Source organism: Delphinus delphis, chromosome 5, assembly GCF_949987515.2.
Source record: "Delphinus delphis chromosome 5, mDelDel1.2, whole genome shotgun sequence".
Lineage (NCBI taxonomy): Eukaryota > Metazoa > Chordata > Mammalia > Artiodactyla > Delphinidae > Delphinus > Delphinus delphis.
Genome location: NC_082687.1, coordinates 103,402,383 through 103,415,762, shown reverse-complemented (window position 1 = coordinate 103,415,762; position 13,380 = coordinate 103,402,383). Strand labels below are relative to the sequence as shown.

The 13,380-nt window shown below is 55.0% G+C and overlaps 1 protein-coding gene across 2 annotated transcripts in view; it reads left to right on the top strand.

Moving 5' to 3' along the window:
• JAKMIP1 (janus kinase and microtubule interacting protein 1) overlaps positions 1–13,380 on the top strand; it is a 128,179-nt gene that overhangs the window by 48,910 nt on the left and 65,889 nt on the right. For both annotated transcript variants that reach the window (XM_060011810.1, XM_060011811.1), the window contains one exon: positions 9,000–9,261. In XM_060011810.1, the coding sequence (XP_059867793.1) occupies positions 9,133–9,261 (129 nt within the window). In that variant the 5' untranslated portion in view covers positions 9,000–9,132. The remainder of the gene's footprint in view (positions 1–8,999; positions 9,262–13,380) is intronic.

Sequence of the window (13,380 nt, the reverse complement as noted above, 5' to 3'; positions counted from 1 at the left end):
TTTTCCACCTCCCACTATTTCTTAATTCCCAGGACACCAGTCTCTATCACGGTGTTAGGTGATGATTTGAAAACGTTTGTAAGAATTTCTGTGACAGCTAGCAGTTCTACTGGGCAGTGCTTTGGGAAGGAACCAGTGGACTGGGCTTTCAAAGGTTTGGGTTCAAGTCCAGGCAGAGGTGGGACTTCAAACATTCAATTACTGCTTCAAATATTTCTTGCGTTCCTTTCTCTGTTTCTTCTCTCTTCTCCTCTCATTATGCATATGTTACAGCTTTTGTAATTATCCCACAGTTCTGGGATATTCTATTCTGTTTATCTCAGAGTTGTTTTTTTTTTAATTTGCTGTTCACTTTGGAAAGTTTGTATTGATGTATCTTCAAACTCACTGATTCTTCAGCCATGTCCAGTCTACTAATGAGCACATCAAAGGCATTCTTCATTTCTGTTACAGTGTTTTTGATCTCCAGCATTTTTTGCTCCTTTCTTAGAATTTCCATGTCTGCTGACATTAGCCATCTATTCTTGCATGTTGTCTACTTTTTCCATTAGTGCCCTTAGCGTATTGATCAGAGTTATTTAAGGTTTCAGTCTTATAATTCCAGTATCACTGCTATATCTTAGTCTGGTTCTGATGCTTGTTCTGTCTTTTCAAACATTTTCTGTTTGGTTGTTTTTTGTTTGTTTTTGCCTTTTAGTATACCTTGTAACTTGTTGTTGTTGTTGAAAGCTGGCCAGGAAGTATTTGGTAAAAGGATTCTAAACCAGTTCCCACAGAGGTTTCTACTCCTGGGTTTCTGTTGTGTTATGTTGTTCTCTGTATCTGCCTGTCTGCAGTGGTTTGCCTCATGACCTCGGTTCTCTGACGGATATAAGAAAAGTTACTGATTTTCAGTTTGTTCAGCTCTTGTCTTGTGATGACTCCCAAGTTCCTTACACACCAGACCAGAAACCAGAAGTTTGATTCCATTCTTTCTGTGTTCTCCCTTCTCCCTCCTTCCTTCCCTTTTTCCTTCCCTCCCTCCCTTGTTTTTTTCTTCCATTTTTCCTCCCTTCCTTCCTCCTGTGTAGGGGTCCCCTCCTTTTCACTGGGCGGAACTTTGCCAAAGTGGCCACAGGGCAGGTAACTGCACAGTGTTGCCCTATTTGGGTTTCTCTGTTTTTTTTGGCAGGGGAGGGGAGCTGGCATCCATGAGTGCAGGTGTGGCCTCTGTGGGTCCTTGACTATGAGTCCTGGTGTTTCAGAGTCTGCAAATTCAGAGAGGCCTCCTGTCCCTGAACTTGGCTGTACTCTACTGCTTTGGGACATATCAAGATGGGCATGCTAGGACCAGGTGATGGAGGCTGTCCAAAGATCCCTGGGCTCTCCTGCTCCTGTTGAAGGGGTGTCCTCAGGGTCCAGCTGTTGCTTATGTCAGCTCCAGCCATTCACATGCTCTTGACCTCAGAGGTGACGATGCTGATTCTGTGACTGGGGTGACAATGGCAGGGGACGATGGCAGGTGATGCTGCCATCAAAAGGAGGGGGTGTTCTGACCTCCTAATACTTTTCTAGGGATTGAAGGGTGGTGGTCCTTGGAGAAATCTCACTACACCCTTCTTACAGCAGTTTTAAGGTGCAAAGGGCAGGTCTCCTCCGCAGCTGCGTATGGAGATACAGAAAAGAGCAAGGGAGCAGGGGTCTGAGAGGAGGGAGCGTTGGGCTGGAGAGGCCGTCAGCATCCCGAGGTGGGGGCGGGCTGGGGCGGGGCTACTCGGTGCCGTGGTCCAGTGCCCAGCGCAGTGCCTGCATGCAGGAAGTGAGCGGTGTGCTTCCGCTGAACAGATGAGGGAATGACGTGTTCATTCGGCTGAGCTCCTCTCTGCAACCAGCTACCCAAGGGCAAGGCCAAAGTCTTTGATGCTCATATCTTGTCATTTTGCTGAGGGCCACATTTGACTATGGGGGGTACCCATCTGGCACAGCAAGGGGGCCAGCTTGCAAGTGAGCCAGACCCACTATCCCGGGCACTCGCGTCTCTGTCCACACAGAAGTCAGTTCTTACGTAGTGATGCTCGGCTTCATGGTTGGGGGATTATTTTTACCAAGGACTCAGGAATCCTGCATCCCTTGAAGGATCTCTTGTGTCCTTCTGCCTGAACTTTGTAATTGTAAAGACACCGTGGGCTGGGTATGAAAGAAGGGTATGTGATGCTTTCACAGATGAGCAGATGTCCGGGAGGGGCCCTGATGTCGCCAAGCACCTGCTCTGGGCAGGCACTTTGCTTGATACTGGAGAGTCAAGTGAGTAGCTGAGAATCCGGCAGGGCAAGCAGACAAGGAGATGCGGCAATGGGGCAAGACGGCAGGGGCCTCGCAAGGCATCCTCGGTGATGTGCGGACTTTCCCCTGAGGCAGTGGGACCACAGCAGGTTGACGTGTTGTTTGATTCTTACTGTTGTTGTTTTGATTATTTTCTAGGCAGGGGTGCAATGTGGGCTGACTCCTGCTTCAGGAGGCTTCCTCTTGGTGGCTGTAGCTGGGTGACTGGAGTCGGGGGGCCAGGGAGACTGCTTGGTAGTCTGCCAGGCTGCAGGTGGCAGGTGCGGGGAAAGGGAAGGACGCTAGAGGGAATCTGACAGGTGGCACCGTGGGTTTGGGCATTGCCCGTGAGGGGCAGGCAGCAAAGTCAATGGTGGGAGGAGCGGCCCATGCCTGTGTGTCCCCCTGAGCTGGGGTTTGTCCAGTAGATGAGTCCATTCTTTTCTCTCCACTTGCGGAAGCAAGTTTGCCACCAGCCGGGTTCCCCACTGTGGGGACGAACTCCCAGGCCCCAGGCTTCCCTTCACCCCCTCCTCTTTCTCTGTCCCTCTGAGCTCCATCCACCACACCATCCGCAGTGCCTGGCTCCGGCGGGTAGAGTGCTATGTCCTCACGTTTGGAAAAACACACCCACAGGAAACCGGTGCTGGCCGGCCCTGTCCCCATGGAGAGATGTCCCGTGCTGAGTACCTACTGTCTAGGACCTTCTCAACAGTGACAGCTCCACTTCACAGATGGGAAGACTGAGGCCCAGGGAACTCAGATCACAGACCGCAGACCAGAGTGACTGGGATTTGCATCCAGGTCTGCCTGCCTCTTTTCTAACTGCATGACCGCCTCGATTTAGGGCCTCAATTCCTCCATCCACAAGATGGGGGCAACAGTAGCACCTGCATCACAGTCATTGGGAGGCTTAGATGGATTTGTCCTGTAAGAGGCTGACCGTGGTGCCTGATGAGGGGCATGTGCCTTGCTCTTCTTATGCCTCGTCCCCTGGAGGAGAGGAAGGTGGGGGAGTGCGATGGGCATCTTCAGGCTCTAAAGGGCCTTCTTTGTGGCGGGGGAGTGGGCTTGTTTGGGGCAGCTTCCAGGTGCTGGAAGGCACTAACAGCAGAAGTCCTAAGGAAGCCCTTTTAATTTGTGTGTCTGCATGTTTTGGGCTTGAAATAGGAAGTGCTTTCTAAAGTAGGGATGCCCTGGAGAGCAGACGTTCCCATTGTGGTGGCGTCTTCCTGTCCCTGGAAGGACTTTCAAGAGAGGCTGGAAGGCCACGTGTGGCAGCTCCCGCAGGGGAATGGCCAGGAGGAGGTGACCTGTGGGGCCTCTGGGTCCCAGGGTCCCTGCTCACTGACCTTGTCTTTGTTTGCGTTATTTTTTCATCACACATTGAAAAGCCCTGTTTCTGGGCCACTTCGTGGCCTTCCAAGTACTGTCATAGCCATTGTCCCAGTTGGCCCTTACCAGTGTGCTGGTGGGGTCGTGCTAGTGACCTGACCAGTGGGAGTCAGAGGCTGCCCGCCGAGCTTCCCCTGCCAGGGCCCGCAGTCTCTGCCCTGCCACCCCAGGCCACAGCCCACACCCCCTTTCTCCTCTGCTTACCCCCATCCTTCCACAACAACCAGCTTTTCAGCAAACCCAGATGTGTGGCTTTTTAGTGTGTGTGTGTCTGTGTGTGTGTGTGTGTGTGTGTGTGTGTGTGAGCCTCAATTTCCTCATCTCTTAATCGGAGAACAACCTTTGCGCTGCCTGCCCCTGGGTCACTCTGTGGTTTGGCCGCAGTGAGGTGGGCCATGGTGGGCAGCTGGTAAACCAGACTCAGATGGGGCTCGCCTGCAGTGACTTGGGCGCTCTGAACCCCTCTGAGCCCAGTTCCCTCGGTGGAACGATGGGAATGATGATCCCGTCAGCCTGTGGGCCTGCTGTGAGCGCACCTGCTCAGAGCCTGCCGATTCTGTGCTTGCCTTTGTTGTTGGTAACAGGAATTCTGAAGCACCCAGGCCTTCCCGAGTCATTGGAGGCTCCGAGGAGCCTTCACAAGACGCACAGGACCCCTTCTGGGGAATCCCGACATGGAGGCTGGCGAGGCAGGTCTGCGCGTCTCAGAAAGGCTTTCCTTGGACATTCGGGGCCTCCCCATCCTCGTTGGAAATGCTGACCTAGTGCGTGTGGCGTGTATGGGATGTGTGTTGTGTTTGGAGGGTATGTGTGTGGTGAGTTTGTGGTGTTTGGTGTGCATCTGTGTGTGTGTGTGTGTGGTGTTTGATGCCTGTGGTGTGGTATGTGTGTCTTCGTCAGCTTGGGCTGCTATAACTGAACTCCATAGACTGCATGGCTTAAACAACAGGCATTTATTTCTCACAGTTGTAGAGGCTAGAAGTCCAAGATCACGGTGCCAGGATGCTCAGGTTCTTATGGGAGCCCTCTTCCTGGCTTGTAGACAGCTGCCTTCTTGCTGAGTCCTCACAAGGCAGAGACTACAAAGGCACTAATCCCATTCACGAGGACTCCACCCTCACGATCTAACTTTTTCCCAAAGGCACACCTCCTAATACCATCGCATCGGACATTAGAATTTCGACATACGAATTTTGGAGAGAGACATTCAGTCCTTAGCAGTGCGTATGTGTACTCACTTCTCTGTGGTGTATATGTGTGGTGTGTGCATTGTGTGTGTGCTTCTGTATGATGTGTGCATTTTGGTGTGTGTGCGTTTGTGTGGTGTGTGGTGTATGTAGAATATTAACAGAAGCCACCCCTCCCTGTCACTAGAGGGACCCTCAGATGTTTGTTGGGTGCAAAATGTATAACCTGAACTAGAAAAGGAGGTCAGCACAGCGCAGGCCCTGTGGTTGCAGAGTCCGCGGCTGGGAGACTTGGCAGCAGGGGTTGAGTCCCAGCTCAGTGGGAACGGGTGGCCCTCGGTGTAGGGAGGAGCTAGGCAGGGTCTTGGCTCCGGTGGCCCCTGGGATGAGAGGGTCCTAGGTGAGGGGTCAGCCAGCCCAGGCAGGGGAGCCCAGCTGCTGTGATGAATGACATCACTGGCCCGGCGGTGGGGGCCATGGGAGCCGAGGGCACTCCAGTGAGCTGGGGCTGGGCCCGTGGGGTCCGTGTGGGGTGGTGCCCACCCCACAGCCTCTACAGCTCAAGGCAAGCTCTGCCGACTGCCAGGTGGGCTCAGGGGAGTGGTGAGTTCTCCTCTCCCCACTGGGCCCCCCTCCCTGTGACCCCAGGCAGGCCTCCGATCTGTCTGGGCCTCAGTTTCCCCATCGGTAAAATGATTCTGTCTCCTGTGGCAGCCCCAACCCTGCTGGACTCGTGGCCCTGGATGGTGGCTGAGCGTCAGTCTGGTGAGGCTCGGGCTGCAGGGACACCCTGACCCTGCCTGTGGGGCGGAGAGGGCTGCCGGAGGAGGTGTGGCCGGAGTCACGTGCTGGGCACAGTTAGGAGGTGGCCCTGTCAGGCAGGGAGAGGCACGGGCTGAGGACGGCAGGGGACGGCAGGTGTGGCCCACGGGGGCCGGGCAGTGGATCAGGGCCCAGCACAGCGGGCTGCTTTCTGTGGCCATGGGCACTGTCCCCTGCAGGTTGTCAGCAGGGAGTGGCGAGGAGGGTCATCCCACTGCCCCTGGAGCCTGGGGGGCCAGGCAGTGTGCAGGCCAGGAGACAGGGAAGGCCACAGTCAGGCCAGCGGGACGGCCAGAGCCTTGGGAGGAGAGGACACCTCTGAGAACTGGTGGGAACAAGGCTTGGTGGCCGGACACTGATGGTCAGGAGCCCCGGAGTCAAGGTGAGGACCGAGCCGCCACACAGAGAGCTTGGAGCAGGGCCCAGGGAGCCGAGCGCTGCCAGATGTGCTGTTCTGTCATCATTTCTAAGACGTGGCAGCTCCGGGCTGCTGGGGTCTGTCGCGGGACGCAGAGGCCCCGGCACCGTGGCCGCAGGCAGCCTGCTCTGGGGTTAGCCGTGGTGGCAGCCCTGGCGCCCACACCACCCCTGCGCGGCCCGCTCCACTCCATGGCTCGAGAGTCCTGGGTGAGGAGAGCGCAGAGGTTGGTGGCGGAGCTGGGCTGAGCGACTGAGCCCAGCTCCTTCTGGGTCCTCTTTATAGCCCTGAGCCCCGGAGCCCAGGATGTGTGTTAGGAAAACCCGACTCAGCTGACTTTATTTATTACATCTCATGAACTTTTTTTTTTAAACTCCCACTGACTCTCTTGCACCAACACTGTATAAGAAGAGTCTGGACAGGTAGCACCTTATTAATTTGCTGTAATTGGAGAATGAGGTGTCCTAAGAATGTTAATATTTTAGGCCTTGCAGGCTTTTTACGTATTAAAGGTAATACTGAAGGTAATAAAAGTAATTATTATTTTACTCTCTTAAGTTTTGGGGGGGAAGGTATGGTAGAAAAATCTTTGCTCTCTTTTCATTCTCCTATCTGCGTGTTTGCCTTTTGCAGAACACCGTCTGCCGGTTTTTAGTTTCCTTCTGCTCTGGGCTGGGAGAACAGACAGCACAGCTTGCTAGCACTGTGTGTAAATCATGAGATAGTAGGCTCTGAGTGAGGGACAGGGGATTTGCCTGTGGTGTGGCGTGAGTTGGCTTATTACTGATGGGAAAGGAAGCAGGGAAAGAAGCAGGGCTCAGTGCTGAGAAGCTGGCTATCTTAAGTCATTCAACAAAGTGCTGAATGTGTCCCACGAGCGTTTTTCCCTTCATGCCCAGTGTATTCCTTTCCGGTGTCTGCCATAAAGAATTTCCACAAGTGGAGAGGCTTAAAACGACAGAAATTTACTTTCTTACAGCTTTGGAGGCCAGAGTCCAAAATCTGGCGGTGTCAGTGGTGTCGGCGGGGTGCTGCTCACTCTGGAGACTCTAGGAGAGGACCCCCCGACCTCCTCCAGCTGCATCACTCCAATCCCCCCTCTCTCTTCACACGGCCTTCCCTTCTGCGTGCTCTCTGCTCTGTGTCTCTTTCAAGGGTGCATGTCACTGAATTTAAGACTCGCCCTCATCGTGGATGATCTCATCTTGGGATCTTTAACTTGATTACATCTGCAAAGACCCTTTTTCCAAATAAGGGCATATTCCCAGGTTCCGGGGAATAGGATGTGAACATGTCTTTTGGGGACCATCATTCAGCCCACTGTGGTCCTCATCAGCTAAAAGCTGACCCCTGTTGCTCGGGACCTGCTGCCCAACCAAGCATCCTCAGAGTTGCGCTTAAATTCTGTCCGGGGCCAGCATCGCCGGTGCATGGTGTGGTTGTAGAGGCCGTCAGGGGGCTTCACTCTTGGTTTAATGCTCAGTGTCGTGGTCATGAAAAGCTGAATAGCTTTTGAAACAAGACCCTCGCATTTCCATTTTGCACTGGGCTGCACATTCTGTACCTGGCCTTGACTCTGTCCATGGTCTCTAGGCCCCATGTGGTCGGGCAGTTTACTCCCCTTGTCTCCCTCTGCCAGTGACTTGGGTAATATTTGATAGAGGTCTCAAATACCCTGTTTACTATTTCTTTCCAACGCCAATCCCAATCCAGAGTTATTTTATGTATTCATTTCCGTAGTCGTCTCCCTGGCTAGAAAGTTCTATGATGGCTGGGACGCTGTCTGGCCTTCCATCGCATCCCAGGGCTAGCGCAGGGCCGGCGCTGAGTATAACTTCTGGAGCGCACCTTCTCGGCCCTTCTCTTCCCGTGGTGTGGCATCGAGCAGTCACATCTCCTTGCTGAGACTCTCGGGCTTCTTTGTCAACACTGTGCTGTGCCGTGTTCTGTGGGGTGACAATACACAGTGCTACTAGCTGTCACTAGGGCCTGATTTTAATGGCTTTGGCTTTGACACCGTGTGGGCTGTGAGGGCAGCCCTACCAAATGGAAGGTCTGGGGTCCCCCAGGGAAATGTGAGTGCGGGAGGGGCCGTTAGCTTATCAGGGCATCCCGTTGGCCGCCTGACCAGCTCAGGCCTGGCCAGGCGGGCACAGAGGCCTGGAGGCCTGCAGAGCACCGTGCTTGGCTGTCACTCCTCCAGGGGCTGTGCTACTCCCCCAGGCTGGCTTGGGCACCAAAACTGGGCCCAGAGCTAGCAGTTCTGGGCAACCAGTGCTGTGCTAGTCCTTGGGGTGGGGAGGGAACCACTAACCTTTAGTGAGTCAAAAAGCCCAGTTTTCAGAGTGCGGTCCTTAGACTCTGCTCCTGAATCACCTGGGTGTGTGGATGAGACATCCAGGTCCCCTGGCCCCCTCCCCACAGGCCTCAAGCTTTGAGCTCTGTGCTCCCCCAGAATCCTGCCTGTGAATCAAGCACCAGGGTGACCGAGGCCCAGTTACACTTGCAGATCGAGGTCTATAGTTGCTTAGATGGCATGGTCTCATCTTGATGAGGCCGGGACTGGACCAGACAGAGCTACTCAATGAGGGTGGTCACCTGGGAGCCTCACCTGGGAGCCTGGGAGACGTGCAAATCAGATTCCTGGGGGTGGGCCCAGGACTCCGTCTTAACAAGCTTCCAAGTGATTCTGATGCGGCCCCTGTTGGAGAAGCCCTAGGTCAGTGTTGTGAATGGTGGGCCATCTTCGGGGTGAGCAGGTGCCCGGATCAGGGAGGGAGGCATCGGCAAACGCTGCCTGCCATCGTGTTTGAGTGCCCCAGGCGAGGGGGCGCCGGCCCGCTCTCTCTGCTGACCTGGCTTCCTTCCTCCCCCAGGATCCCAAGTGATGGTGGTTTACGCAGAGGAGCTGAGCCCTGTGAGACTGATTAGTGCGGTGGAGCTGGGAGCGGCGCCTGCTGGCTGGCGGGAGTGAGCACAGGATCTCAGCGTCTCAACCTGAGAGGAAGCATGTCTAAGAAAGGCCGGAGCAAGGGCGAGAAGCCTGAGATGGAGGTGGACGCGGTGCAGATGGCCAACGAGGAGCTGCGGGCCAAGTTGACCAGCGTTCAGATCGAGTTCCAGCAGGAAAAGAGCAAGGTGGGAGGGACAAGGGCCTCCTGGCTCAAGTGAGGGGTGGGCTGTGAACTCCCGGGGGACAGACTGCCCCCGAGGGAAGTGTGAAGGGTGTGTCCCAGGGCTGGGGTGGGGCTGGGCGCTCCACCTCTCTGAGCCTCAGCTTGCCTCACTTTAAAATGGGTATAACATCAGTGGTGGTACAGAGACCACCTGGATGCGAATCCTGTCCGCTACCCGCCCCCCACCGACCCTCCCCGACATTTGGCTCTGATCTCAGACAAGGTACTTCACTCTCCACACCGTAATTTCCCTCACCTGCAAGATGGGATCATAACAGTACCACCTGATGGGCCAGTGGGCAGGAGTAAGGATGTAAATACGTATATCAATACGTAAAGCAGCGGTCCCCAACCTTTCTGGCACCAGGGACCGGTTTCGTGGAAGATGGGTTTTGCATGGACAGGGTCAGGGGTAGGGTACAGGCGGTAACGCGAGCAGTGGGGAGCCGCCACGGGGAGCGCCAGCTGAAGCTTCGCTCGCTCGCCCGCCGCTCACCTCCTGCTGTGCGGCCCGGTTCCTAACAGGCTGCGGACCGGTACCGGTCCACGGCCTGGGGGTTGGGGACCCCTGACATAAAGGGCTTGATTTGGAGCCTGGCTCTGTGATGGGAGCTGTTTTACTCTCGTAAGGCAGGTATGAGCTTTGGAGCCAAGTCAGTACGATGCCCCGTTGGGTGCCAATCAAAGTGTCGGCGTGATGGGCAGCCAGTCACAGTGGGAGGAGCCCAGGCTTCCTAACCATGCAGACCTGGCTTCAGATCTCACCTTGACCCCCGACTGGCTTCACGATCTTAGACAAGTGACATAAAGCCTCTGAACCTCCGTTTTCTCACGTGTAACATGGCATCACGATAACCACCCAGTTTAAGGTTGTCTTAAAGATCTTAGGTAATGTAAGCAAGAAAAGCCCATCCGGTGCCTGGGCGCTGCCCCAGCCCTCCTTGTTGGTGTGGTTCTGACCTGCGTGGTTTGAGGGCAGAAGCAGGCGGGGTGGAGGTGCTCTCCTAGCAGGATGGAGCCGCCATTCGTGTGAGAAGAGAAGGAGGACGGGGTTAGGGCTTGCTCCTGGGGGGCCCGACGGAGGGGCTGGCCTTATACCCCAACCGTGAAGGTACCCTCCGGCCCTGCCCATAGCACCTGAGGGAGGGGAGGGGCTGCTTGGGGGATGGCAGCAGGTGTCTGGTTGAGAGCTGCAGTGCTGAGCGGGGTCCAGCTCCTGGGTGGGGAGGGGGCTGGGGCTTGGTCCTTGGCTCTGACCCCAGCTCAAGACAGCTACATGGAGAGCAGAGGCAGAGCCCCCGACCTGGGGCGATGAAGACTGGGCTCCTGGAGCTTGCGGACACATGTGCTGCCTCCCATCCCCAGACGCTCAGAGTTCCAGGGCCAGTGCAGCCAAGGTGTTTCAGCACAGTTGCTGGTGGTGCCAGCCTGTCCACATCCTGTCCAGCTCAGGAAGGATTTGCCTGCCAGGATCCCCTGGGTTGTCAGCTGCACAGCTGGGCCTAGAGGGGCTGACCAGGCAGTAGCAGCAGCAGCTGTGGTTATGGGGAAAGCCGCACAGCCAACGTCATTCGGCCAGGTCTCCGTCCCACCTCCACCACCTAACTCGCCTTGAGGCCTTGGGGCAAGCCAGGTAGCTGCCTTATGCCTCAGTTTCCCTATCTGTTAAATGGGGACATCTGATGTGTCTGCTTCCCTGGGTTGTTTAAGGAATAAATGAGAGAGTCATATCCGGAGCCTGGGCACTGCCTGTCACATGTAGTTACTCAGCGGTTGGCAGACACGTGTCTGCTACACAGGCCACACCAGGTACCTCAGAGGGCCTCCTGACCCTCATAGTGACCTGTGAGGTCAGATGTGGCTTTCCCCACTTTATAGGTGGGCAAACTGAGGGTTGGAGAGGAGAGGTGGCTGGGCTGCCGTAACAAAGTACCACAGACCGGGGTAGGGGTTCAACAACAGAGATTTATTTCCTCACAGTCCTGGAGGCTGGGAGTCTGAGATCAAGGTGTGGGCAGGGTTGGTTTTTCCTGAGGCCTCTCTCCTTGGCTTATAGACGGCCGCCCTCTCCCTGTGTCCTCACATGCTCTTCTCTGTGTGCATCTGTGTCCTAATCTCTTCTTGTCAGGGCACCAGTTGTATTGAATCAGGACCCACCCCCAGGACCTCATTTAACTTAGTAACCTCTTTTAAGACTGTCTCCAAATACAGTCACATTCTGAGTGTCTGGGGGTTAGGACGGCCACTCAGGAATTTGGGGGGACACAGTTCAGCCCGTCACAGCAGGTGTGCACAGTCACAGGTCACACAGGTGTTGGCACTGGGTTGGAAGCCAGGCCTACAAGAAACCCAGTCTGTGCCTCCCCAGGCACCTCCTGCCTCTACGTGCCCTGGCTGCCCGTTTGCTCAGTCCAGCCACCCCGTGGCCCTGCCGGGGGCGTTATCCAGGCCGCCACTGGGAGAGTTTCTGTTCTCAGAGAATTCAGCAATGTGCTTACTGGCTGGTATGAGAAACATAAGTGTAAACTTTGTGATTGCGTTTAACTGCTGTTTCTATATGATCTCATGATAACTGTTGCTGATGTATTTACAGTGTTGTTACTTGAGTAGAGGAGTCCCCATTGAACACCGCAGGGCGAGGGCATGTGGGGAACGTACCTGTTGGTTCATCCACACATTCATCGAGCCCCCAGCCCCCCGCCCCGTGCCTGTGCTCTGGGCCTGGGCTGGGCGTTTAGAAGTGACTCAGAAACGGCCCGCCCTCAGGCAGGCTGGGTGCTCAGATACTCAGGGAGCTAGCCGGATGACAGTACTTGGCATGTTGCACCAGAGATTTTAGGAAGCCATGCAACGGTCAGAGTGGCCCGAGAAAGCTTTGCAGGGGTGGTCTGGAGCTGGCTCTGAAGGATTTTGCTGGCTGGCATAAAAGGGAGCAGGGCTCACACCGTTCCAAGTGTCTGGCATCACCTGGGAGTATGCGCAGCACCAATCAGCGTGCCAAGGCCACTGGGGCAGAGACCCTGACTTGTTGAGGCCCATGGCCTGGAGTGGGTGGGGGCAGAGAGGGCAGTGGTCAGCACTGAGCTGGTGATTCATTCGTTCTTGCAATGAGCAGCCCACTCTGGTCTGGATCTACATTGGAGGTCCTCTCCTGGAGCTAGTGTCTAATGGGGGAGGTAGGGAACGAAGGCCAGGAGATTAACATGTAATATTTATTCCATAGTGAAAAGTGCCAAGAAAGTAAAGCAGCAGAAGCTGGTGGAGAGTCGTGGGGCTGCAGTGGGGGTGGCTCTTTTGGGAAGTGGTCAGCAAAGGGGTGCTGCAGGGGGTGGGAGGGCAGGTCCTGCAGAGGCCTGGCTGGGAGCATTCCAGGCAGAAGGGCCGGCTTGGGGAAAGGCCGCAGGCGGGAAGGTGCCTGCATGTCTGAGGTGCAGCAGCCAGGGACGTGGCTTGAGCTGGGTGGTCAGGGAGGAGGACCGGAGAGCCATCAGCCGGGGTCAGTCCTGTGGGCCGGGGAGGACGTGGGCTTGTATGCTGGATGCCACAGAGCCCTCGAGGGTGTTTTTGGTTTTCTTTCGTATTTTTACGTGTATCAGTTCAGTCATTTATATCACTATGAACACTATTTTACACTTCGGCTTATAATCCAAAAGTACTTTATTTTGTTGCTCAGACTGTTCTAGCTTTGGCCACGGGAATCTCTTTCAGTTGACCCCTGTGTTCCTTTGCACCCCATCATTGTGGCATTTATTTATTAATTTATTCTTGGGTACACCCTTACTTTCCAGTCCTGTAAGGTGCTCCAGGTTCGTCTCGTATATTCCCTGCCCCAGTCCTAGAGCCACTCATTTCTCCAAGGAGCCCTGGTCCCACTTATTAGAGAATGGCATGAGAAACCAGGATCTGGGCACTGGGTGTGCTCACCGCTGCTGGCATGTCGTTGCTTCTAGGCTTAGCTGACAGAGCAAGGAAGTGTATGCGTATATACTAACCGTGTATGTGTACATATCTAAAATATTTCTAAATGTAGCATCTATATGTATATTAAGTTAAACATGAGTTCTTACCGATGTCCCCAGGC